This window comes from Trachinotus anak, unplaced genomic scaffold, assembly GCF_046630095.1.
Source record: "Trachinotus anak isolate AG129_WGS33_773 ecotype Australia unplaced genomic scaffold, CSIRO_AGI_Tana_v1 ptg000024l, whole genome shotgun sequence".
In the NCBI taxonomy this organism is placed as follows: domain Eukaryota; kingdom Metazoa; phylum Chordata; class Actinopteri; order Carangiformes; family Carangidae; genus Trachinotus; species Trachinotus anak.
Window position 1 is genome coordinate 6,876,086 of NW_027273875.1, and position 22,980 is coordinate 6,899,065.

At 43.2% G+C, this 22,980-nt stretch overlaps 1 protein-coding gene across 1 annotated transcript in view; it reads left to right on the plus strand.

Moving 5' to 3' along the window:
* Positions 1-14,871, plus strand: part of LOC139607700 (ephrin type-B receptor 4a-like) — a 36,943-nt gene extending 22,072 nt beyond the window's left edge. The window contains exons 5-18 of the mRNA XM_071460818.1: positions 913-1,303; positions 4,312-4,464; positions 6,188-6,523; positions 6,607-6,731; positions 7,362-7,527; positions 7,825-7,924; positions 9,302-9,366; positions 9,530-9,643; positions 10,059-10,306; positions 10,390-10,605; positions 11,037-11,186; positions 11,541-11,734; positions 12,195-12,353; positions 12,643-14,871. Of these exons, the coding sequence (XP_071316919.1) occupies positions 913-1,303; positions 4,312-4,464; positions 6,188-6,523; positions 6,607-6,731; positions 7,362-7,527; positions 7,825-7,924; positions 9,302-9,366; positions 9,530-9,643; positions 10,059-10,306; positions 10,390-10,605; positions 11,037-11,186; positions 11,541-11,734; positions 12,195-12,353; positions 12,643-12,751 (2,526 nt within the window). The 3' untranslated portion in view covers positions 12,752-14,871. The remainder of the gene's footprint in view (positions 1-912; positions 1,304-4,311; positions 4,465-6,187; positions 6,524-6,606; positions 6,732-7,361; positions 7,528-7,824; positions 7,925-9,301; positions 9,367-9,529; positions 9,644-10,058; positions 10,307-10,389; positions 10,606-11,036; positions 11,187-11,540; positions 11,735-12,194; positions 12,354-12,642) is intronic.
* Positions 14,872-22,980: the final 8,109 nt, after the last annotated feature.

The following is a 22,980-nucleotide window of genomic DNA, read 5'->3' on the forward strand; positions in this document are numbered from 1 at the left end:
TTTTATTTTTTTTATATCAATACTGGCCTCTGCTGCATCTTTAAAAAAAAGTCTCTTGTGAATCCCCCAACTTAATGAAATTGCAATATTAAATTACTAATATACCCCTTTAACATTCTCCCAAACTGGAAAAAACAATAAAATACTGTAACTTAACAAAAATTATATAAGTAAATCTCTCTTGTCCACATTTCATTCAAGAACGTTACTAGTTGATTTACATGTCAAGCTTTTTATCTTCTGTATGATGTATGGATATCAAACAGTAAATGACTGCTGACAGTTTTCCAAAGTATATCCCACATTTTTAGATTGACTTCTTACCTGCAATATGCAGTTGGCTTCCATCCATTTCATTACAATATCAGAATCACCTCACAGAGACAAAAAAAATCCTTTAGGTATGTATTTTTTTTATTGTTTTTTACAGTTTACCTTCATTTCACATACAACACACAACTTATGAGCACTGTGCTTTGTCAGCAGCATATCCCCTATCAAACCTCTGATGTCAGATCGCCCTCAAACACATCACCAAAGAGAGGTTTCAAAATAGTCCCTGCTCCTCAACTTCATTACCACTTAATAATGTAACTTTGACAGAAAAATAAAAGGGATGAAATGTTCACTGTGATGAATTACGTTTCTTTCGAGCAAGTCCCTGCAAGTAGAGGCTCAAAGCGTACTGTAACAAATGGGACACAATGGACGCCAAGAAGGTAGTAAATCAATCTAAAATCACAGCGGGATGCTTTGGAAAATGTTCAGTAATGTAAAGCATATGTGATGTTACGTTAATGAGCTACAATGGCTAAATGCAAAACCACCAGCCGTGTCCTTTTTTGAAGACCGAACCCTGTGTGTTGGAATCTGGCCATTACATAAGCTCTTTTCTCTTTCTTCCTGCCTTAGGTGGACACAGTGGCTGCAGACTTTCTACTGAGGAAGGGTGGAGAGCGGAAATTTAATGTGAAGACCTTAAGACTCGGCCCTCTATCTAAGAGAGGCTTCTACTTGGCTTTTCAGGCTCAGGGCGCCTGCATGGCCCTGCTGTCAGTCAGAGTGTTCTTCAAAAAGTGTCCTCCCCTGGTCAGTGCTCTTTCCTCTTTCCCTGAGACCGTTCCCCGTACTCTTGTGCAAGAGGCGCAGGGAGTGTGTGTGGAGCATGCCGCCCAGCAGGGGCCCCGACCTCGGCCCCCTAAACTCTTCTGTGGGGAAGATGGCCAGTGGGTAGGCCAGCCAACAACCTCCTGCGCCTGCCTACCAGGATTTGAGCCCGCTGAGGGACACACGCGATGCACAGGTAAGAAGGAGGCGAAGTTAGGCCACATCTACAAGTATGTATTTATATAGGCTACACCCACATAGGCAGCAGGGCAGGCAGACTAAACAAGAAAACAATGGTTAGATGAGGGTGGGTTTCACTGAGAGGGGGTCGCAAGCGTTGGAGAGGAAATGAGAAAGCAAGGAAGTTAATGAGGGAGGGGAACATCTTTGACACAGAGGGGACAGAGGGAGGTGAGGTGGAGCAGCACTTATCTCAGAAAGGAAGAGCAGGGTCAAAGGCTTACTGCTGCGACAACTCATGGTTCAGCTAAGATAGGAGGAGCAGAGGAGGTGAAGGTAGCAAGGGGCTGGGGGGGGCGCTTGGGGTAAAGATCATATCGCTTTGAGAACATCAAAGCAAAGCAGACGAAAACAGAGGGAAGAAGCAGGATGATTCTCTCAGGAGCCGCGCAGCAGCTCTGTTTAATGAGACCAATTAACAAGCCTCGTGCAAGAACGCCCCCCCCCCCCCCCCCCCCCCACACGCACACACAATCTCACACACACACCCCACATCACACTAACTTGGGAAATCGTTGAGCGCTAAACACAGAAACACAAGGAGAAATGCTACATTTTCTCAAGAAAATGTGTGGCGTTCGAAAGTAGGATTCAGTTTGATCTCTGTGGGAGGTATAATGATTCTTCACAACAAAAAATAATTTCCGACATTTTGCTTCTGGTGAAGTGGGGTTGGCATTTCCAGCGTTCTGTCACTGAACAGAGCTGTGAGGGAAAAACACTCACCGGACCATAAAGGGAAATTGCCTTTATAGCAAGATTGAACAGTTAATTTGCTTCGTGGGCTTGTTATTTCAGAAAATGAAATTGACGTCTAGATTTAAAATGACATTAATTTTGCTGTAATGCCATGGTCTCCCGCAGACAATACATATATTTTCTGGGTGAAACAAAACCCTCTAATGTGAAACTTGTGATTGGAGTCAAGTTGATCTGGTGTTGTACATGAGGTCGATCAGTATGTTTAAACCACATCTTTGGAGATGTTAGCAGCTATCAACAAACTCCAAAAATGATTAATATCAATCTTGATCAGAAACAGAACAGAACAATGACTTAAATTAGCATTGACTGCTAAACAATCTGAGCGCTAAACATTGTCACAGCTGATCTCGGTGAAATGTGAAAACACTGCTTAAGTGATCAACAGCGTTGGGAGCTGTCATTTGTGTTATCGCCCAGAGGCAAAATAAGAGCTCAGAAGCACCTTAGTTTCTTAATCTTGTCTAATGACAGTCATTAGAATACACATGGAGAAGACCACCTCCTCATGAATATGAAAGTGTCCTTTCATTGGGACCAGCCCCAGCACACACGTGCACAGTAATCATGCTGTGTAATCAGCACGCTTGATGAGCCACACCTGTGAGGCGGAGACAGCAGAAGCGCCCACTAACGCTGTGTCAATACAAACCTTTGAGCAGCGCTCACCACACTCCCACAAGTTTTTATTTCGGACGTGGGAAATTCCCGTGGCAAAATGTCGGCCACAGTGTGTTGACCCTGTGAAACGAGTCAGCTCTGACTGTACCGGCGCTCCACTCTGTGTGAAAGTTCATTGTTTTATTCCTCTCACTCAGCAGCTGCAGCGGCATGTCAGCCAACACACCCAGCACAGAATAGTAAACACCGCAGGTGTCGGTGCGCGTTTGTGGCGTTACACGGTGGCATCGATTACACATCACGCGCGTGGGACGGGTGTTGGTGTGTTGAATCTGGTGTGTGTCGTGTTTATATGTAGATGCTGAGAGGAGAGAGGGTTCAGACGAGGGCAACTAATGACCATCATCATCATCATCATCATCATCATCATCATCAGTTAATCATTTATGTTTTAATCAATAATATAGAGAAAAATGGCAAATCCTCACATCTGAGAGGCTGTAACCAGAGAACCTTTGACATTTTTACATTATTGGATTGACAGAACTGCTGTCAATTGATTATCTTAGTAGGGCTGCTCGATTATGGCAGAGATCACAATTATTTAACACGGTTACTCACTGACTTTGGAAATAACACGCATTTATTGACCTTTGTCTTTTCAACAGTGGACTGTCTTGAACTTTAAATACAATTCAATGGAAAGTAATAAAAGTATACTTTTGAAAATGACATAAATAAATAAAATAATAAAGAATATAGCAATACAACACATCAACCCTGGCAGCACACTTGTTGATAGTAAAGCTAATATCAAGCACGACCAAAAAAGAAAAAACAGATATATATAAAACAGATTTCAAAACAAAAAGCAATGTGTCTGTAGTTTTTCAAGTTATACAGGATATAAGTTATAGATATCTGAGTGTGGGATAGCAGCCAAACAGGGCACTGTCTCTCCCAACTATATATAGAAAGTCTCTGAACTGGCAAAATGCTCAAGATGATGCATTCCTTCGTACGTTCTTAACAGGATTTAATTTGTTGCAAAACAGAATGTGGCACAATAATCGTTTTATCTCGATTATCTTGTTTTCATAGTCGTTGGAAGACAGAATCATTACCGCCCTGTCCTACTTCTCAGTCAACTCATCGATTAATCATCACTTCCATCACTAGTTGAGACACAGTCCACTATTTCCTTATATCTGGAGCACCACAGTACTGTTTTTGGTTTTAGTGAGGAGACATTTGGATCAATAAGCAAAGGCAGTTCTTTGTGAGGACTCCCACATGTTTAGTCTTGTTATTATAATCAGGTAAATTCAATGAGAAGCAGAATGTCAATAGTGTGTATTCACTGAATAGACTATTACTATAGATTTATTACTGTGATTGTCTTCGGTTAAGAGCCCTCATTACATGGTTCTGTCTGTCTGTCAATCTGCAGCCATCTGGCACCTAGGTCCCCTGGAAAAACAGTCAAATTCAGTTTGACCCAGGTCTGTCTGGGACACAGTGGATGTGAAGATTTTGTTCAGTGTTGTGGATAATTTGCTGTAATTTGTTGTCTCCTCCCAGCCTGTCCTGTGGGTCAATTCAAGTCGGGCACAGAGGGACAGTGCAGCGGCTGTCCAGGATTCAGCCACGCCACCATCAGGGGGGCGTCAGTGTGCGCATGTCGCTCTGGATACCTACGAGCAGAGTCTGACTCTCCCGACACCCCATGCACTAGTAAGTATGCATACAACAATACTTGTGCACGAATCCACATGCAAATATGGAGGGTGCTAAGCAACACAAGCATCCACTCGTTTGTTCTCACTCTTTACCTTCCCCTGTTCATCTTCACTTTTTTTCACCATCTCTGGTCCTGTTTCTCTTCTCCTCTGCTGTCATTAGCCTGGCTCCTCTAATCTGCTTTGTGGCCTTTCTCCCAGAGCTGGGTATTGAGATGCATGTCTTTTGTGACAGGTTGTTGGGGGTAGGGATTTCTCTCTAAAGTGAAATAGGCACCGATGGTCCCGAGTGACACCTCCATGTGGATTCAGGAATTTCAATTAAGCTACATGTTAGACGTGTGAATGAGAGGGACTTTATAATTTGCCGTATTCTATTGAAATGGCCCTAAAGAGGAAGTGAAACAATGTGAAACTCAGCACTGGGCTGTTGACATTTTCTGTTCTCCGCAGGTATGATATCAATGCCAACTAGAATTTACATCCACCAATTTTATTATTGCTGATAACTTTAATTACAAAGGCTTTATCTTAATTATTAATCACTTAATTAGGCCATTTCTATTACATATTCTGTTTTTGTACTGGATTGTCTGCAGTTGTGCACGTCACTTACATTTTCAATTTGTATGCAAAATTGCAAACCAACCGTGCCATCTGTAAATCATGCGTCCATTTTCCCCTGAAAGTAAGTGTTTTTACATTGCCATGACAGCCGCGGTGATTTTAATAAAGTGGATTCTGATTGTTAAGTCATAAAATGCATCACCTCTAAAAATCCCCATTCCCAAATGTTGAATTCAGAATTCATGTGCACTCAGATTGTCTGTGATGTTGCCCCACTTGGGTTTCAATGAGAGCACTTATTAGCACTTAAGTTAGCTGCAGGCTCACTGACAAAGCTCTGTCTCCCTGGCAGGAACAGAAACTTATTCACAGTGGCTGAGTGGTATAACTGTTAAGTTTCGCATGGCTTGAGGCAATAGCTATCTTCTTACAATTTTCAGACAGTGATCATTATAAGCCAGTTTCAGACAAACTGTTCAATGCTGCAACACATATGCTCCTGTTGTGACGCAAAGCCACTGCAGGAGCACTGTTCTGCTTCGTGACTACATGTGCAGAGTAAAATGTCCTCAGCGTATATGGGAGAACATGAATAAATGGTCTGTGTGGGTCATGGGAAGGTGAAGCAGCAGTCAAATGACACAGAAGAGATTATAATTTGATTTGATAGAAAATTTTCTACACTGTGATTGCATCAGGGGTATGCGACAACTGGAAAATCCAATATGATGACATTTTTGACCGGATAACGCGGCAGTATTCAAGAGGATGAATATTGGTGTTTTCTGAAGGCATTTAAAACCTGAAAAATTATCATATGTAATGTTGCTGTAATGACTCCACTGAGTCAGTTTAATAAATTCAGAAAATTGCAACACCTGCCATCTATGCTGCTGTCACGACATTAAAAGGCGTAGTTTGACATTTTGAGAAATAAGCTTATTCTCTACCTTTAGAATTGTAGGTAGAGGAGGTCACTCTCTCATCTCTGTATGTTAATATGAATAAGTGTATTTACTGAAACTATTCCTTCAAGCAGATGGATTTTGCTACTAAAGGAGCTTGAAGGACAAATATTCTTTTCATTTCCAGTATTTATAACTAAGTGAATAGCTTTTTATTTTTGGCTTTTTTTCCCCCGTCACTTGTAGAACCTCCTTCGGCGCCGCGTAGCATCAGCACCAAGATCAACGACACCACGCTCAGTCTGGAGTGGAACGAACCTCTGGACAACGGCGGCAGAACAGACCTCAGCTACGCTGTCCGCTGCACTGTGTGCAGGTCACCCAAGGGGCCGTGCCTCCCCTGCGGAGACAGCGTCAGCTACCGGCCAGAGCAGCATGGCCTGCTGGGTCGTCGGGTGGAGGCCTGGGGCCTGCTGCCGCACACCACGTACACCTTCACTATCCAGGCGCTCAACGGCGTGTCTCAGCTCAGTGGCAAGGACCCTGCCAGCGACAGTGTCAACATCACCACCAGCCATGACGGTAAGAGGTGGAGAGGAAGAGGGGGAAAGGTATAAATAGTCAAATATTGTGTGGTATTTATAATTCTTCTGCCATCTGTGCAGTGCCATCACTGGTTCCTGTGATTCACAAGAGCAACTCCACAGAGAGCAGCCTGACACTGCACTGGTCAGTCCCAGCTCAGCAGCACTACACCATCCTGCAGTATCAGCTGCGCTACTGTGAGAAGGTGAGAGCTGCCAGACCACACCTCTCAACTGTGCAGCTGTTCAGAGTTCATCATTTTCTTTTCATGCATGCTATGGCTCAGGATTAGAAAACACCCTCCCACGATGAAGATGTAGTAAACGGGTGGTGGCAGTAAGTAATGTGAGTTTCCTCACACAGTCCCAAAACATGCAGGTAAAGTGAACTAAAACCAAAATGTCCTGTAACCTGCAGACCATCTAGCCAAACAAGGACGCTTCAGATATGAATGTTAATGTTAATGAAATATCGCAGCGTATCAGCTGAAACATGGTCATCTAATTTCTGAGAAAAAGACTTTGTTTCAGTGTTTTTTTTCATTTAACAGCTGAGACACAAGGTGATTTCATGTGAATGAAATCAATTTCAAAATATATGTGAACCTCCAACATATTAATTAACATGAGGTTAGATCAGTTTGAATAAACTTCACATCAACAATATGCAGTTATAACTGTGGATGTTTGAATTCCTATACATGACCCTCTAGTGGCTTTGAGTTTATGTTTTTTTGGTTTTATTTTTTTTACCATGATTTTTGACGCTTCTTCATATATTCCTGTTTTGCGCTCACTTCCTGTCCGGCTAAGTCTGTTTTCACGTTTTCATTAAGGAGCGGCGTAGTGAGGATCCGTGCCACTACACAGAGAGTAACAAAAACCAGGCTGTGCTGACAGACCTCCGCAGGGCCACTCAGTATGAGGTGCAGGTTCGGGCACGCACCATGGCTGGGTATGGCAGTTTCGGCCCTGCAAACACCTTCCGCACCCTGCCCGATGGTGAGAAAAGCCCCATTAAGTCTTGAAGACAGACTTCCACACCTTTTTTTCATTTTACATGTTACTTGAGTTTTGTTTTCCAAATTCTTTTCTGCACAGTTTCTTGTTATGAATCTATTGGCTGTGTCCTTGTGTTGAGCCTAAGATTATAAATTCCTGTCATGTTCTTTCTTTCTGTCTCATTCCTTTTTTTTTTTTTTACAACCAGTGTAAACTTCCTGTCGAGATTTCTGTTCTTACATTACTCTAACTCTGTGTTTTCTTTTCTCTTCTCTCTGTCTCTCTTGTTTGTCTCAGGACATGACTCTGCCTCCCAGTTCTTGATACCTGGCATCCTTATCGCTGTTGGGATGCTGGCGCTTGTCACTTTCGTCTTTGTGATTGCTTACTGCATACGGTGAGAACAAGGGAAGGGGAAAGAAGCACAAAAAAAAAAAAGAAAAGAAGAAAAAAAGCTGGTAGAATAACAGGAAATGGGAGAAAAAAAATGGGGAAATCGAAAACCAATAACAACCACGACCCCAATTTTACAGTTTTACACCACTTTGTTCTCTTGTTTATACAAATCATATCTTATCAACAGTGGATTTGCACTCTGTTACCCACACCATTTTTTTCTCTGTGAGGCGGTTCAAACACAAAGCAATGCTCATGATGTCTTTTGCTTGCACAGCTAAAAGTTATCCTGCTCATTAGAACATTTTCCTTAGGCTTCATTGTTTGAGTAAATAGTGTTGGATGCCATCAGAGGGAGAAAAAGAGAGAGTGTGAGCGTGTGCGTGTTTGTGTTTTTGTGTGTGTGTGTGTGTGTGTGTGAGAGAGAGAGAGAGAGACAGATTGAGAGAGATGACGATAGAGGTAGAGGGCAGGGAGAGACAGGATGCAGGCGTCCCAACCCTGTTTCCACAGGACAAGAGAACAATAGCTGTGACCTTGTGACACACACACACACACACACACATACAGTTACACACACACTTAAAACACACAAACCAGTGGCTGAGGCCTGAATCTGCCGCGAACTGAGGGTGGTGCATTATTGCTATTTTAGGCTTATGAGGTGGGAGAGGGAGAGAAATGGAGGAAGGCAGGGATCCAGTAGCTACAGGGCTCTTACAGTCTTGCAGGGATGAGCTTTTGCCAGCAGAATTATAATGGAGCCACTTGTGTCAAAGAGCAGAACCATAGGCGTTGGCTGAGGTATTCGTCATTTCCACAAGCCATCACACATTGTGCTTTTGAGATGACTGTGGGTTGTTTAAGGCTAACAAAATCATTTTCACAACAAGGCAGAGGTTTTTTTTGTTTGTTTGTTTTTGTCAAAAAATAATAAAATGATGGTGATGTTTTTGTAACAGAGTGTCCTTCAGGACTCTGGATCTCTGTCAACTAGAGGGTATTGGTCTATGGCTGAACTGAACTCTGACCTCTCTGCACACGGGGCCCTGAGTATCCTCAAAGGGGATCGATAAATGATCATATTTTCCTATGCTTGCTTCCATCCTAGAATTTTTATCATCAAATGAAAATAATCACACAATGTTTTTTGATTTTTGGATCTTCTAGTGATTATATTGCATTCAGCAAAACATCTTTTTATTGTCTTTGTATCTGAACAGTTACATTGTCACAGCATTGATTGGCTTCACATTGCAAAAGCATTAGCAATGCTTGGCAAAAAAAAAAAAAAAAAAAATTAAGTCAAACACTCATTTTTCAGATAACTGCACTCCCATCCTAATCTTTATTTATCCCGATCTCATTCTGTCTGCAGCAGACACAGCCGAATAAAGGATCCAGAACTGAGCGACAAAAACAGCCAGTACCTTGTTGGCCAAGGTAACAGATCAAGGACACGCACACTAAACCTCTGCAGTGATTTCCAACTCATTCACATCATACTAGAAAATCATACTTAATGCGACGGCCTTGTTGCTGCTCATAGTTCTCTAAACATATCTTCTTTTCCTTTCCCACGACTCTGTTTGTCTTTCTCTCGCAGGGGTCAAGGTTTATATCGACCCCTTCACCTATGAGGACCCAAACGAGGCGGTGCGAGAATTTGCCAAGGAAATCGATGTTTCCTTTGTCAAGATTGAGGAGGTTATTGGTGCTGGTAAGCCCCAGCCGTATGCTTTTCCCAGTATTCATAAAGGAGTGAACTTTGTACCGGTCATCTATGTCTGTGGACTCACAGACTGAATGTTTTTTTTTTTTGTAGCCCTGCAGATTGTCTTCTTGCACAATAACATTATTAAGAATAAATGTAATTTACTAAGTTAAATAGATTCTGTGACATTTAAAACCACTGTCTGTTGTCTTTATCAGACAAAATTCAATATATGCGTGTAAATAAACCAATTAACTGATAAATATGTTGGCAATATTTGTAGCCCTCATTCTAACTAAAGGGCACTACTAGCTGCAAGCAAGCTGTAGATTTGCTGAAGCTAATAGTCATCCTCCTAATGTGGTGAACACCTGCTAAAGAAAACAGCTCTAATATGTGTTTGTGTGTCTGTGCGCTGCAGGAGAGTTTGGGGAGGTGTGTCGAGGCCGGCTGAGGATCCCAGGGAAAAAAGAAAACTACGTAGCAATAAAGACACTAAAGGGAGGCTACACTGAGAAGCAGAGACGGGACTTCCTGTCTGAGGCGTCCATCATGGGCCAGTTCCAGCACCCCAACATCATCCACCTGGAGGGGATCATCACGGCCAGCTGCCCCGTCATGATCCTCACAGAGTTTATGGAGAACGGCGCTCTGGACTCTTTCCTGCGGGTCAGTGTGAGATCGAGAGCACACACTAAAAACACACAACCAATTTCCTCACTCTCCAGCTCAAGTGTTTTTCTCCTCCGTAGCTGAACGACAGCCAGTTCACGCCCATCCAGCTGGTGGGTATGCTGCGCGGCATTGCCTCCGGCATGAAGTACCTGGCAGAGATGAGCTACGTCCACAGAGACCTGGCTGCCCGCAACATCCTGATCAACAGTAACCTGGTGTGCAAGGTGTCTGACTTCGGCTTGTCACGCTTCCTGCAGGAGAACTCGTCTGACCCGACCTACACCAGCTCTCTGGTGAGATGACAATCCTCCTCAGTTATCGCCCGAGAAGCTCTTCATTAAATTCATCTGCAGTGTATTTGCCTGCAGGATATGAATGAAAATGAATCTAAAACTTTCATATTCAAACTCCAGCACATGAATGGGAGATCAGGACATTGATTTCACAAATAGACCAACATGCTATTGATCATGGCATGATATAGTTTCTGCAGTTTCTTTTTCATTATGTTTTGAACTTGAATCTACTCGTATTGTCAGATTCAATAAAAACACACTTTTCACACATTTAATGTTGAAATATTATCTTACAGTAGTAACAGTTTATTATTTTGAGGTGTTAACTTAAAGTTGTTATTTCACCCCCTTCATGTTCCTTGGCAGAGCCCTGTCTGACCATGTGTCTGTGAAGTCTTGCAGTGTTGACTGTTTTCTTTTCTGTGCAGGGAGGAAAAATCCCAATCCGCTGGACAGCACCGGAGGCAATAGCCTTCAGAAAGTTTACCTCAGCCTCAGATGTGTGGAGCTATGGCATTGTCATGTGGGAGGTCATGTCTTTTGGAGAAAGACCCTACTGGGACATGAGCAACCAGGATGTAAGTCTACACAAAAAGTCATGTTGCGCAGTTCTTGACAGTGATTTTTAAGGTTTTGTCAGGCACAGCACAAAGCAAAGATTTTCCAAATTAAAATTTTGTGTAATAACTTTTACATTTGCATTCTAAAAGAAATACTTTTCATACAATCAATGCATCCTAAGTCTTGGTGTTAGGATAGTAGCTGAATCATGAGATTCAGATGAGGATTTTCTGCCTCTTTCCTCTTCTGTAACGTTTGTGTTTTCTTCTTGTTTGTACCTTTGCTAATCTTTTAGTCCTTGAAGCACCAATATTGATTTAAATACCATTCAGCTAATGAATTGGTTTTATTTTTTTTTTTCTTTCCATCAGGTAATCAATGCCATAGAGCAGGACTACCGGCTGCCCCCACCCCCTGACTGCCCCACCCATCTGCACCAGCTCATGTTGGACTGCTGGCAGAAGGACCGCTCAGCACGTCCTCGCTTCACGGACCTAGTCAGCGCCCTGGACAAGCTGATCCGCAATCCTGCATCACTGAAAATAGTTGCTCAAGAAGGAGCTGGGTGAGAGTGCAGTGTTATTTGTGTTTGGGTGATTGACAGACAATAAGGTCACAGTGACAGTAAATGTACATCTTAAGAATGAGCTGAGGTCTTTCTTCTCCTAATGCCTCTTTCTGGGTGACCATTTAGAGCCGTGACAGTCACAGGACAGACATTACCCTCCTGCCGCCCAATCTTATGTACCACCTTAATGTCCTGCTGTGACCTGTCAGCCACTTGCTGTGCCCATTTCCCTTCCTCCGCATTCTGCCTGTCGGCCGGTTGCATACGGCAGCGGACGCTCCACCCCTGACAAATCCCATTGTTTGTCACTGTCAGTCACTCAGCGTCAGATTATACCTCTGAGTGTCAGCTGGAATGTGGCTGCAGGATATGTAGCCTGTATAAGCCCCTCAAAGCTTTCTTTTTTTGGTGACAGTGTGTGTAAGTCCCTCCTTTGTTTCTCAACTCTGTCCCCCAGGCCGTCCTACCCCCTGCTGGACCAGCGCGCACCTTTAGCCCTCTCGTCGTGTGCTTCAGTGGGGGAATGGCTGAGGGCCATCAAGATGGAGCGTTATGAAGACAGCTTCCTGCAGGCTGGCTTCAACTCAGTGGACCAGCTGGCCCAGATCACCACACAGTCAGTTCCCATTGCAAGCTTTCCTGTCTAAACTGATATTTATCTCTGGAGGAACATTTTCACTGTTCAAATCACACCTCCTGGCCACAAGGTCAGAGAGCTAGCTTTGCCTTTAGTAGTGACAGTTGCAAACTGAAGTTCAGCTTCAGTTTAAGTGTGAAAGCCTATGGAAGCCCAGAGAGCACAAATTTGATGAGTGAAATGTTACTTTTATATCCATCAAATCACATCCTTCATTTTTTCTGTTCTTATTGTCTAATTATTGATTTTTTTTTTCATCTGTATTCAGGGATCTTCTGCACATGGGAGTGACTTTGGCCGGGCATCAGAGGAAAATCCTTTCCAGCATCCAGACAATGACCTTTCGGAACAAGAGCACTGCAACTGTGACCTTCTAGCTCACCTGTCTGCTGACCAAGACGTGCACACCAGCACACAGGTGCAGCCATGTACTGAGAGCACTCTGGATCCTCTCCTGTGAACCACTTTGAACACGGACTCCAAGAGAGATTGGCAGAATTTTATTCATGACCGGGGGGGGGGGAAAAGATAAAAAAAATCAGCAGCTACAGATGACTTTCCCGTGAGGATGAGAGAAAGTCATCTGGAGAGTGGCGAGTCCCTGTCACCCGCAGTGACCAGGGAATGAAGCTAATTTTTTTTATATCTACCAGAGGTTAAATGTGCTAAATCAAGAGGAGAGACAGATCACAGTTTACGTAGTTTCTGTAGTATCATGTCATTTTGAAAACTGGCAAGTTGACGGGTTGTTGACCCAATAAAACGTCGCTTCACCAAAGGAGACTAAAAGAAATGCCAGTGCCAATCCATGGACTCAGTTTTCATATTGTTATGTAATTATGAATGAGAAGTGCTTTCACCCTGGGTGTCTTGCATTAAATCCATCTGGATTTCATTACTAAATGGGCACCTTTCATATCAAAACTGAACATTTTAATGTTGGATTTTCCTTTTTTTCCTGTTTGATTTCAACATTACCTCCTCTTAACTCAGGTGTGATGTGTAACGCAGACTTTTGGAGAGTGCTGTACTCGTCCTAATCATGCTTCTCTCATCTTCCTCAGTCTGTCTCTTCCCTCAGCAGCTCCGCAATCTGTGAAGAGAGGAGAGACACAGACATATCAGCACTTTTGGCATTTCAGAGTGAATTGTAATCTTCAGTAACTCCATGTGTTTCTGTTGGAGTCTGGTTGGTTATTTCCACTGCCCGTGTTTCTGCTGGCAGCTCAGTTTTATTATAATCAGACTGAAAAAGGACCAAGTGGACTCAGAGACCAGACAACACTGTAGAATTGGTTTTCTTTGTTAGAAATTACTGAGGAAGCAATCTGGCGTCGAACTTGTTTTTCTTGATATAACTGATACAATTTTTAATTCAGTATTCTCCATCTTCCAGTGCCATTCAGTCGTATTTGTGGACTTTAATGACAATTTTTATAACAGAAATTTTGTGTCATATAATGTACCTTAAAGGGTTACTTTGACATTTTGAAGTCCTCCGTCAGATGCTTGTTGTGCAGTCGGTAAAAATGTTTCTGATCTGTCCATCGAGCTGCGCAGAATTGGTTTCTTAACATTTTGCATTTCAAACAAGACACAGCTAACAGGCTAGCTTGTGGCCAGCAGTATCTATTGGTTTCAGGGTGGAATGCTAACGACATTGTTGAGCTCCTGTTTGATTAGCAGAGTGTTCCCCCCACCCCCCTCTCCCACATTATTACATGTGCTTGTTGAAGAGGAATAATGGACTAGAGTTCAAAATGTCAAAGTATTTCTCAAAGACCTTGCATCTCTTCAAGGATAATACCAGCCTTTTTGACATTTGGGTGGTGTGTAATTTTCCCAGGTAGCTTCACAGACCTGCAGTGCATCAGGAAAATGGAGCCAAAACAACTATGTTGGATATAAAATGCATACTATTGTTTTTCCTAAATGGTTCCCTCTTGTGTCATAGTGAAAAAATATATATTCTTTGTGCTATGTGATATGTAATGTTTTTTGATTTATTGTTCAGCTGAAGATTTATATATATTTTTTTTTTTGTTCAGATTTTTGCTAATCGCTCCTTTGGATGTTTATATTGCATTTCTATCATGTGTGATAATTTTGTAAGGTTTTAAGAGGTTCAAAGTGCAGTTTACACACATTTAATGTCCACTCAAATGTGATGGATAAGAAAAATTCCAATCCCCTTCATGCACACCAAAGGTTTTGTGGCTACCATTTGAAAAAGACCAAATGTGGTCAAAATGTCTGCGATATCCAAGTCCTCCATTCTCTTTTCTAACATAGTTTTAGGTCAGAAACTCTGGTATTGTCATGCAAGAGTCTGAGAGATTCCTTTAAAGATTGTGGGAAAAGTGGTCTTCATATTGAAGATTTCAATAAGAGCAACTTTAAAATGATGAATAGATAAACGTATGTTTTGATTACTGTCCTGTGTGTAGGCTAATCTGTATCCAGTACTCATAATAAAGATGCACAGCAGTGTTTACCATCAACGACTCAATTTTCAGCTTATTAACATTTCAGATTTTCAGAGTCTCCTCTAAGTCATTTTATTTCAAGTGGAACAAAACTGAAAACTGCACAAAGACATGAGGATGTCATCATGTAGACGCCACCGGAAGTCCTTATCTGACCTGAAAGTGCAGCCCATATATTTTACCTGTCTCTGGTCTTTTGAGAGGCTGTCCTGTCCCGGTGACCCTGGTGACTTCTGTCCTGAATTCAAAGCAAATATGAGGCTCACAACAAAGCAGCTCCACCATCGCCAAGGCACACTATTATCTCTGGATTTGCTCAAACCTTTATTCTCTAATTGAGTTTTACATCAGCGCGCGTAGATTACAACAAAATAAATGATTCTTGGTCGTCTTGTTTTTATCTGTGGTTAGATAAGCCCTCAAAGATCATAGCAGAAATGTGGAAGTAAAATATCTAAAGGGGGGTATTTTTTTTTTCTGTCTTGTTGGTGGCTTTTGTTGCAAACATGCCTCTCATCTATCCCGTCGCCCCATTTTAAATAATGAGAGAGAAACAGGAGACTGCAAGGGTGAGAAATGAATCTCACTCCCCCTACGTTTCCAAGCTTTGGCATCTCACAGCCTTTCCTTTTGCCTTCTGTTTCTCCAGAGAGCCTTTACCCCCAAGGGTTCGGAGCTTGTCCTCTCCTATGTTTCCCTTCCTGGTCCTCAGCCCTTTTAATCATGAGGAGATGTTCTTTTCTTCTCCTGTGCCTTGGGCTGAGAGCAGCTTATAGCACAGCATAAGCTTAAACTCTCTGTGTGTGTGTCTCTCTCTCTCTCTCTCTCTCTCTCTCTCACACACACACACACACACACTCTTTTTTCTTTCTCCTCCTATCTCCAAAGCTACCATAGCCAGGCTAAGCTGCCAGGGCTTTGAGAAGTGTTTAGATTCATTGATTAATGTTCTTTGATTATCTCTGTGTTACTGACTCATTCCCCTTGCGCTGTTGCTCTCGTGTGGCCCTCAAAGTACAAACCTGCACAAGTTGAGATAAAATAACAATGAGTAACAACTGTTCCTGTAAGCATGTTTTTCCTTTAATCCCACAGTGTGTTTTGGTTTGTATGAGTCTCTGTGTCAGGGTGGTTCGGTGTTTGAAAGAGAGAGACAGGCGTTCGCCTCTGGTCTCTGCTATGTGTGACCCCTGACCCCACCGTAGAGTACAAATCTAGCCTGAGCTTTGTCTGTGTATCTGAATGGCCATTCATTAGGGCTGCTGTGGACCAGGCCCGCCAGGTTTTAGCATGCGGTGGATTGTGTCATTCCCCTTTCATTCCTGTGTGCACTCAACTGTGGAGAGAGGGTATGTGTGTGTGGGTGTGTGTGGGTGGATGGGGGTTAACCAGTGGGACAGGTACATCTGTGTTTGACAGCAAGGGCAGGGGCGGGGGAGGGGGCCGAGGGGTTTAAATTTTACATGGTTTCACCCTGTCTGGAGCAGTAAACAGAGCGGAGAGTCAAAGTGTGATCCTGCATCAAATGTGTATTGTTAACAACGTACTCCAGCGATGGTGTTTCACTCCCAGAAAGTTGGGGGACTCACAAGAGACAAAGAAAAAAAAAAAAAAAAAAAAAAGATCAAATTTGAAACAGCTGAGGCCGACATGTCCTGGATTTTTAGCTCCTAGTATGAGTCAGACTCACTGGATCCAGCCTGTCTCCGAAATGCCCACTTCTTCAAAGTCCACATCTCCGTTTTAGTAATGCTGCTTTTCTGTTAAAAAGTTTCGATCTCAAAACTGAATCGAGGTAAAGCTGTGGACTTCAGCATCAGGGTCACGTAGGGTTGTTCTATATATATATTTACATATATTCACATATATTTATATGTGTCAGTGTGCTCCCACTGAAATGCCTGTCAGATGGTCAAACAGCACCTGGAACCAACTTGCCTGACATGTTTCTGTTAAAATTCATGAGCGCGGACAATTTCTGTACCTTTCGGAGACTGCTCACTGGCACAGAGATGAGGAAATGAGCAGGGTTTGAACTTCTCTCTCAAGCTCCCTCTCTCTCTCTCTCTCTCCCTCTCTCTCTCTTTTTAATTCTTTACACAACTGTTTGTTTTTGTGTGAGCAACCAAGTGAAACAAAGAAGGTGAATTTCAGAAAAGACTGAAAGTGTGCACCACTATCCCTATATTTGACTGATTATCGTGTCTTCTCAGCTTGTACTCCGGTATCATCATTAGGAACAGCTAGCATCACTTCCAGTGTGGTCTGCCGACATATGAATCAGTTGGTTTCCAGCATACCACCTCCTTGTGACAAGTCAACTGGGCTCCATGTGTAAAAATGGTGGAATACCCCTTTAACGTGTAAAATTAGATCTTTTTGGGGGGGGGGGGGCTGCTGACTGATTAAATCCTTCTTTTTGAATTTGCAGTATTGCTTTGATTTTCCTCGGCAGCAGTAGCTTGAAGATGGAAAGTCAGATTTGAGATTGTCATTTCTGTGCCGCTCCCTCTCTCTCTCTCTCTCTCTGCTTCAGGTGCCGGATTTCCTCCCTGAGATGACTTGCAGACAATTTGATCGAAATGGGCCCAATATTTCGGAGCAAATCCACCGAGCAGCCAGCTAAGATTATTTTTCACCTGTGTACGCCGCTTGATTGTGGGGAAAGATAGGAGGCACATTGCTCCAGCAGAGCGCTTCCACTCTGTTCCGTATTAAATCTGATCACTGGGAAAGTTGTCACTACCTGCTGTTCTACAGCGTATCTGTTGACTTTGCTGCAGCTTGTGTCGGACCATCACTGTAAATAAGAATTTCCTCTTAGCTGACCCACCTGGTCAAATAAATGTTATGAGAATGTAATTATACGTCCATGCTGCAAAACAGTTTGATTTGGAATTAGTCTTGTACTTTTCATCTTGAACCTAATCCAGTTAATCAATGTAATCCCTCAGATGACAGACCCCTGCTGTCCCCTCCGCGTTATCATTGTTATTATTTGTTGCAGCAGGATATTCAAATATCGTTTTATTATCTACTTGCAGGCTGTCAGCTTCACAATCAGTTTATTTTGTGTAATCTCAATTTATTTGAAATTTCTGAATTGCAAATGAAGAATATATTTGGCCCCAGCTACAGTTATAGATCCACATTCATCCTGCTGCTTTTTGCATCTGTTTGCTCATAAAAATTGATTATGCATAAAGCCAAATAGTTAGCCGATAGACATTATGACTCCAGCCGCCATAAGTCACGAGTCTCTCCTTCATCTGACTTCAAAGAACATATCACGTTTTCGACAGAAGTGTGAAAGGAAGAATGTGAATACGGATGTTAGCACCTTCGGGACGAGCGAGTGGCCCCTGCAGAGGTGTTTGCATGTTTCTGCTCTGTCTCAGCTTTCAGTACACACACAGCAGCCATCCATCTCCCCTGTGGCACCCTTTTGTTTTCCACCCCTCTAAGATGTGCTCGTTGCCTTCTGCGAGGAAATGAAAGGAGTGTGACCTTCTCGCTTCTTATCCTCTCCATGTGAATAATATTATTCTGAAACTCAATCCACATGGACGACAATGCAATGGGGTGGGGTGGGGTGGGGTGGGGGGGCTGGGGAGGTTTTCGAAGTAGGAGAAAACTATCAAATTGCTCTAAAAGCCCAGAGAAGGAGTAGAGCGGGCTCTGTGCGACTGGGAGTGGAGGAGAGACCACGATGAGAAATCACCTCATGTTAAAGATGTTTCTGATCAGGGTGATTGATCGCCATTTTGAACTCAGGTTGCTGAACTCAGATTGATGGCTTTACTCTGCAGTGTCGTGTTTAACCTCTCACACAGGCCTCACCTTCAAGTCCTAACTCAACCCAGCTCCTCCTCACCCCAGAACCCCATCAGTATAAATCTTTACCCTGAGCTGAAAAATGTGCGTCCACCAAAAAGTCATCTCATCACAGACCTGACCACCGGGCATTTTTGAGGTTCAGTTCAATCAGACGAAGTTTGTAGAACTTTCAAGATATGGCAAAACTACCAAACAACATCACTGTAAAACATCTAAGGGTTGTTTTCTGTTCTGCAGGAAAGCCCTCAGCTTTGTCTGTTTGTTCTATTTTCATGATTACAGTGAAGCCTGGTCTTCATATTTACATTGTGGTCATGGCTGTTTACTTTTCCTGGATGTTTCTGGTTCTTTTTCTGAATTTAAATGATAGTTTGGCGACCGATAGCCTAAATGAACTATTTTAATAGATGTTTACAAAGCAAATGAGCAGTGAGCAGTGAGTAGACAAATAAACACATATGTTTGTTTCTGCACTGACAGCAGATTTTACTCTTAAATATAAAGTGTGAGGCTTTTTCAGTCGCTTTTTTTTTTTTTTGGTTGCATGAATGCAGCTCCGCTCACAGCAGGCCTGCAGATTAAAGCCCCCCCCATCCCTTCTCCTCCTCTGTTCCCCTGTGGCCCCCCTCAAAAACCTCCCCCCACTGTTTCAGGCCTGCTTTGGATAAATGACAGTCCATCAGAAATGCTGATTATACTGTAAAAACATGACCACTCACGTTTAGTACTGACCCCATGAGCAAACTGTGTGTTTTGGGCTCACATTGTGACAATCTATATGGTAGTTAGGACTGTGTGTGTGTATGTGTGTGTGTGTGTGTGTGGGTGGGTGGGTTTCTTTCTAGGTCGTGCACCTTAATTCACCATGTGCAGAGTCCACTTAGAAATCTGAGGAAGCAGCATATGGTTATGATTTAACCAGCACCTGGACGCAATACAACCAAGTTTACAAAGTGTAAAGTGTGTGTGTGAGTGTGTGTGTGTGTGTGTGTGTGTGTGTGTGTGTGTGTAGGCAGCACTGAATGTAATCAGATTATAGAAATGAAGCACCTGTAATCAACGTCGGTCACAGTCTTCAATTTAACACAGCTCATACGCAGCAGCAGCAGTGTCCACCAACCCCTCTCCAAATACATACCCAGAATTCAGGAATTTACCCCCCCCCCCCCACCAATACCCACCACTCCTCAAAAAAAAGGGGGGGTTGAGATTATTGACTGTGTCATGAGCTCCCCCTAGTGTGCAGAACGTGTAATCTCTGTTTATTCTAATACTGAGAGGAAATACTAATTCTTTTATTTCATGGTAGTTTTGACTCTGTGCCTTCAGACTCTCAGATTCAGTTACCTGCCCCCCCCCCCCCGCACATCAGACAGGTAGGCTGCTCTCTGTGTGTGCGGAGCTGAGCTGAGCTGAGCTGAGCTGAGCACCCTGAGAAAACCTGCGGTCTGAATCGATAAGACCCGGAGGCGACGTGTCACGCCTGCAGCAAAGCATTTTAATGCCCGAATATTTTCCCTCCGCTTCTCTGCGTAAAACTACAACACGGCGTGCAGCCACTCGTGTGGACCGACGACACCGGGCAAGGGGCTCAGACGCAGCATGTGTCAGAACATCGGGGCCGGAGGTGCGGGTCTGGAGAGATCCTCTGTAGTATTTACAAGTTTATATCAAAATTGCGCTTTCCACGATTTCTACTCAGTAACTCTGACGCGGCTGTGGACACACGCAGGGGTATTATTCACCCACGCTGCTTTGTCGCCCCCTGGAGGTCATGAGAGGATCCGACACCCTGAAGGAAAAGCAGAGTCATGTTTTTGATTGTCCGGCCACAGATGGAGAGAGGGTATTTTCAGCTCTGCCACAAAACATGAACACACACACACACACACACACACACACACACACACACACACACACACACGCTATGTTAATCCTGAGGAATACGATAAAGCATTTTAAGATATTACAGAACAAAAAAGAGAACTGTATTATGATAAACCTCAGTAATGGTGTGCGTAAAATTACAAATTTTGCTTTTGGGAGTGTTAGGATGTTGCAGTTTTTCTCTGAATCAGCTGGAAAGTCCAGAGAAAATAAGAGGGAAGACCCAGGCTTTTAAAAGTTGAAGCATAATGTGTAGCAGCCCCTCTCCAGCCTAGAAATTTGAGACTGTTCTCCCATGAAGAGCGACAGCAGCAGGCCTTTCAGCCAGTGCCCCGAAACTACAAATGTTTATGCTCAGGTGACAAACCCTCTAGTGGCAAAGATTATTATGAGGAAAGCCAAAGAGGAGGTCAGGTGATGTTGTTATAGAGTGATATAGTGTGTGCTGGCAGGAGATAATACTCACGTATAAAATCAATCTGACAACCTTCGGAACAACGGTGTGTAAAGGTGCCGGAGGGTAACACTGAACCTGGCAGGGATCCTGAACAGTGGTGGCCTGATTTTGGATAAAAAGGGTTTGAAAAATGCCTCCATCTGCAGTAAACCCACCTGTTTCACTAACAGCTGAGCTTGCCATCTTCTCATCAATGCACAGGAGCGGCTCTCAAACTTTTTCTGACATGCCCCTCCTAAGAAGCTGAAAAAAAAAAGTTCACATCCCCCCACCCAACAATTTTTAACAATCGTTAACAATGATGTGAAGCAACTAATACAAAAGGATCCATGCTAAATTTGAGAGAAATAAAGGTCAACATTATAGCATCAGCAAACTGTGCAATCCATTATCCCTACATAAATCATATTCATACAACTTAGCTTCACATTCCCCCCCCGCTCATTCACACACCCCCCCCCTGCAGTGACACTATGCCCTCCAGGGGGGCCTGCCCTCATTTTGAGAACCAGTGCTGTACAGTATGTCCATGATGGCAAAAAAGAAGCGTGATTCTATCATGTTTTTGTGCTCTGTAACTCCTTACTATACCTTACTATACTGTCAGACTGACTCAGTCTGTCTTTGCACAGTTACGCAACAGATTCCTAAAAACAAACTCCACTGTTCTAACCCAGATATCTGACAGTTATGCAATGTGGGAACCAGGATCACTCGCAGAAATGCAAACATATATTTTTCCGTCCACTACTTCTTCATCCTACCACACATCATAATAATCCCACTACTTGGAACCGGCGTTTTCCACCATGCATGCTCTCCGGCCTGGAGGTCGTAATTTAGATCTGAAGCTGAAGATCAAGACTGACCTCGCCCAGATGCCTGTGTGACTCCGGCCAATCGAAAGAGCGATTATAGCAGCAGCTTAATCCCAGATGATCTCTGCATCTAAAAGCCAAGGCAGGGAGGACTGCAGCTCAGGAACAGTCCCTGACCACCATGACAGCGGGAAGATGAAGGAACAGAAGCTGCTAAACAGATGCATGAATGGATCCTCAGACAGTCAATGAGTTTGACCTCTGTGCACTGATGTACATTCATTAATCCATTAAATCATTGACAGGTATTTAATCCGGTGTATCCAACCTTTAACATGTGAGCAAATGATTTCCCCACCTTCAAAATATGAATAATGACTCATCTGACTGTTTATTTATTTATTTATTGGGGTGGTGGGTGAGTGGGGGGGGGGTCTTTATTCTTATGTAAGGTGCATATTAATTTTGGTTTCCGGTATTTCTCGTTAAGCTGCGATTTAGCAGCTATAGATGTAGCAGATTAGGAGGTGGATTTCTTTGCATATACTGTTGCGAAGATAAGTAATCCTCTCCATCAGTATCATAATTTTTCTGAACTATAACCCCCTGTGTTTCCATATTATTTCAGTCTGTCTCTTTATTTCATTTCCTTTCATTTTAACACTCAGATGCTGCTCCATCCTTTTCATCAGCAGTATGAGAGTTTGGTTTCCCCTCCAGTGGAAAGTTCACACATTCTGTGCTTCTTCGTGGTTTGTGTGAAAAACGGGCACTGGGGGTTTGGCTAGCACATTAACCAAGAACCCAACAATAACGCTCAGCACTGGCCTGAAGCTTCGGGAGGATGCCACTCCCTCTTTGTTGGAGCCAACAGGAGCTGGAAGGCTGCAGGAGTGTTGTCTCTGAGGACGTGGCCCCTGCAGATTAACTGATCAATTGTCCATGTAAGTGAAGAAAAAAAAAAACCTATTACTACTCAGTGTCTGGAGAAAAGGTCAGAGAGCTGAACTCTCACAGCCTCCACTGATTCAGATTATATGGCAGCCACAGAAGAACAGATACTTCATCCGGGCGCTCTCTTAATCTGAACAAATGCAAGCTGGTGGGGCTTCAGCACAAAT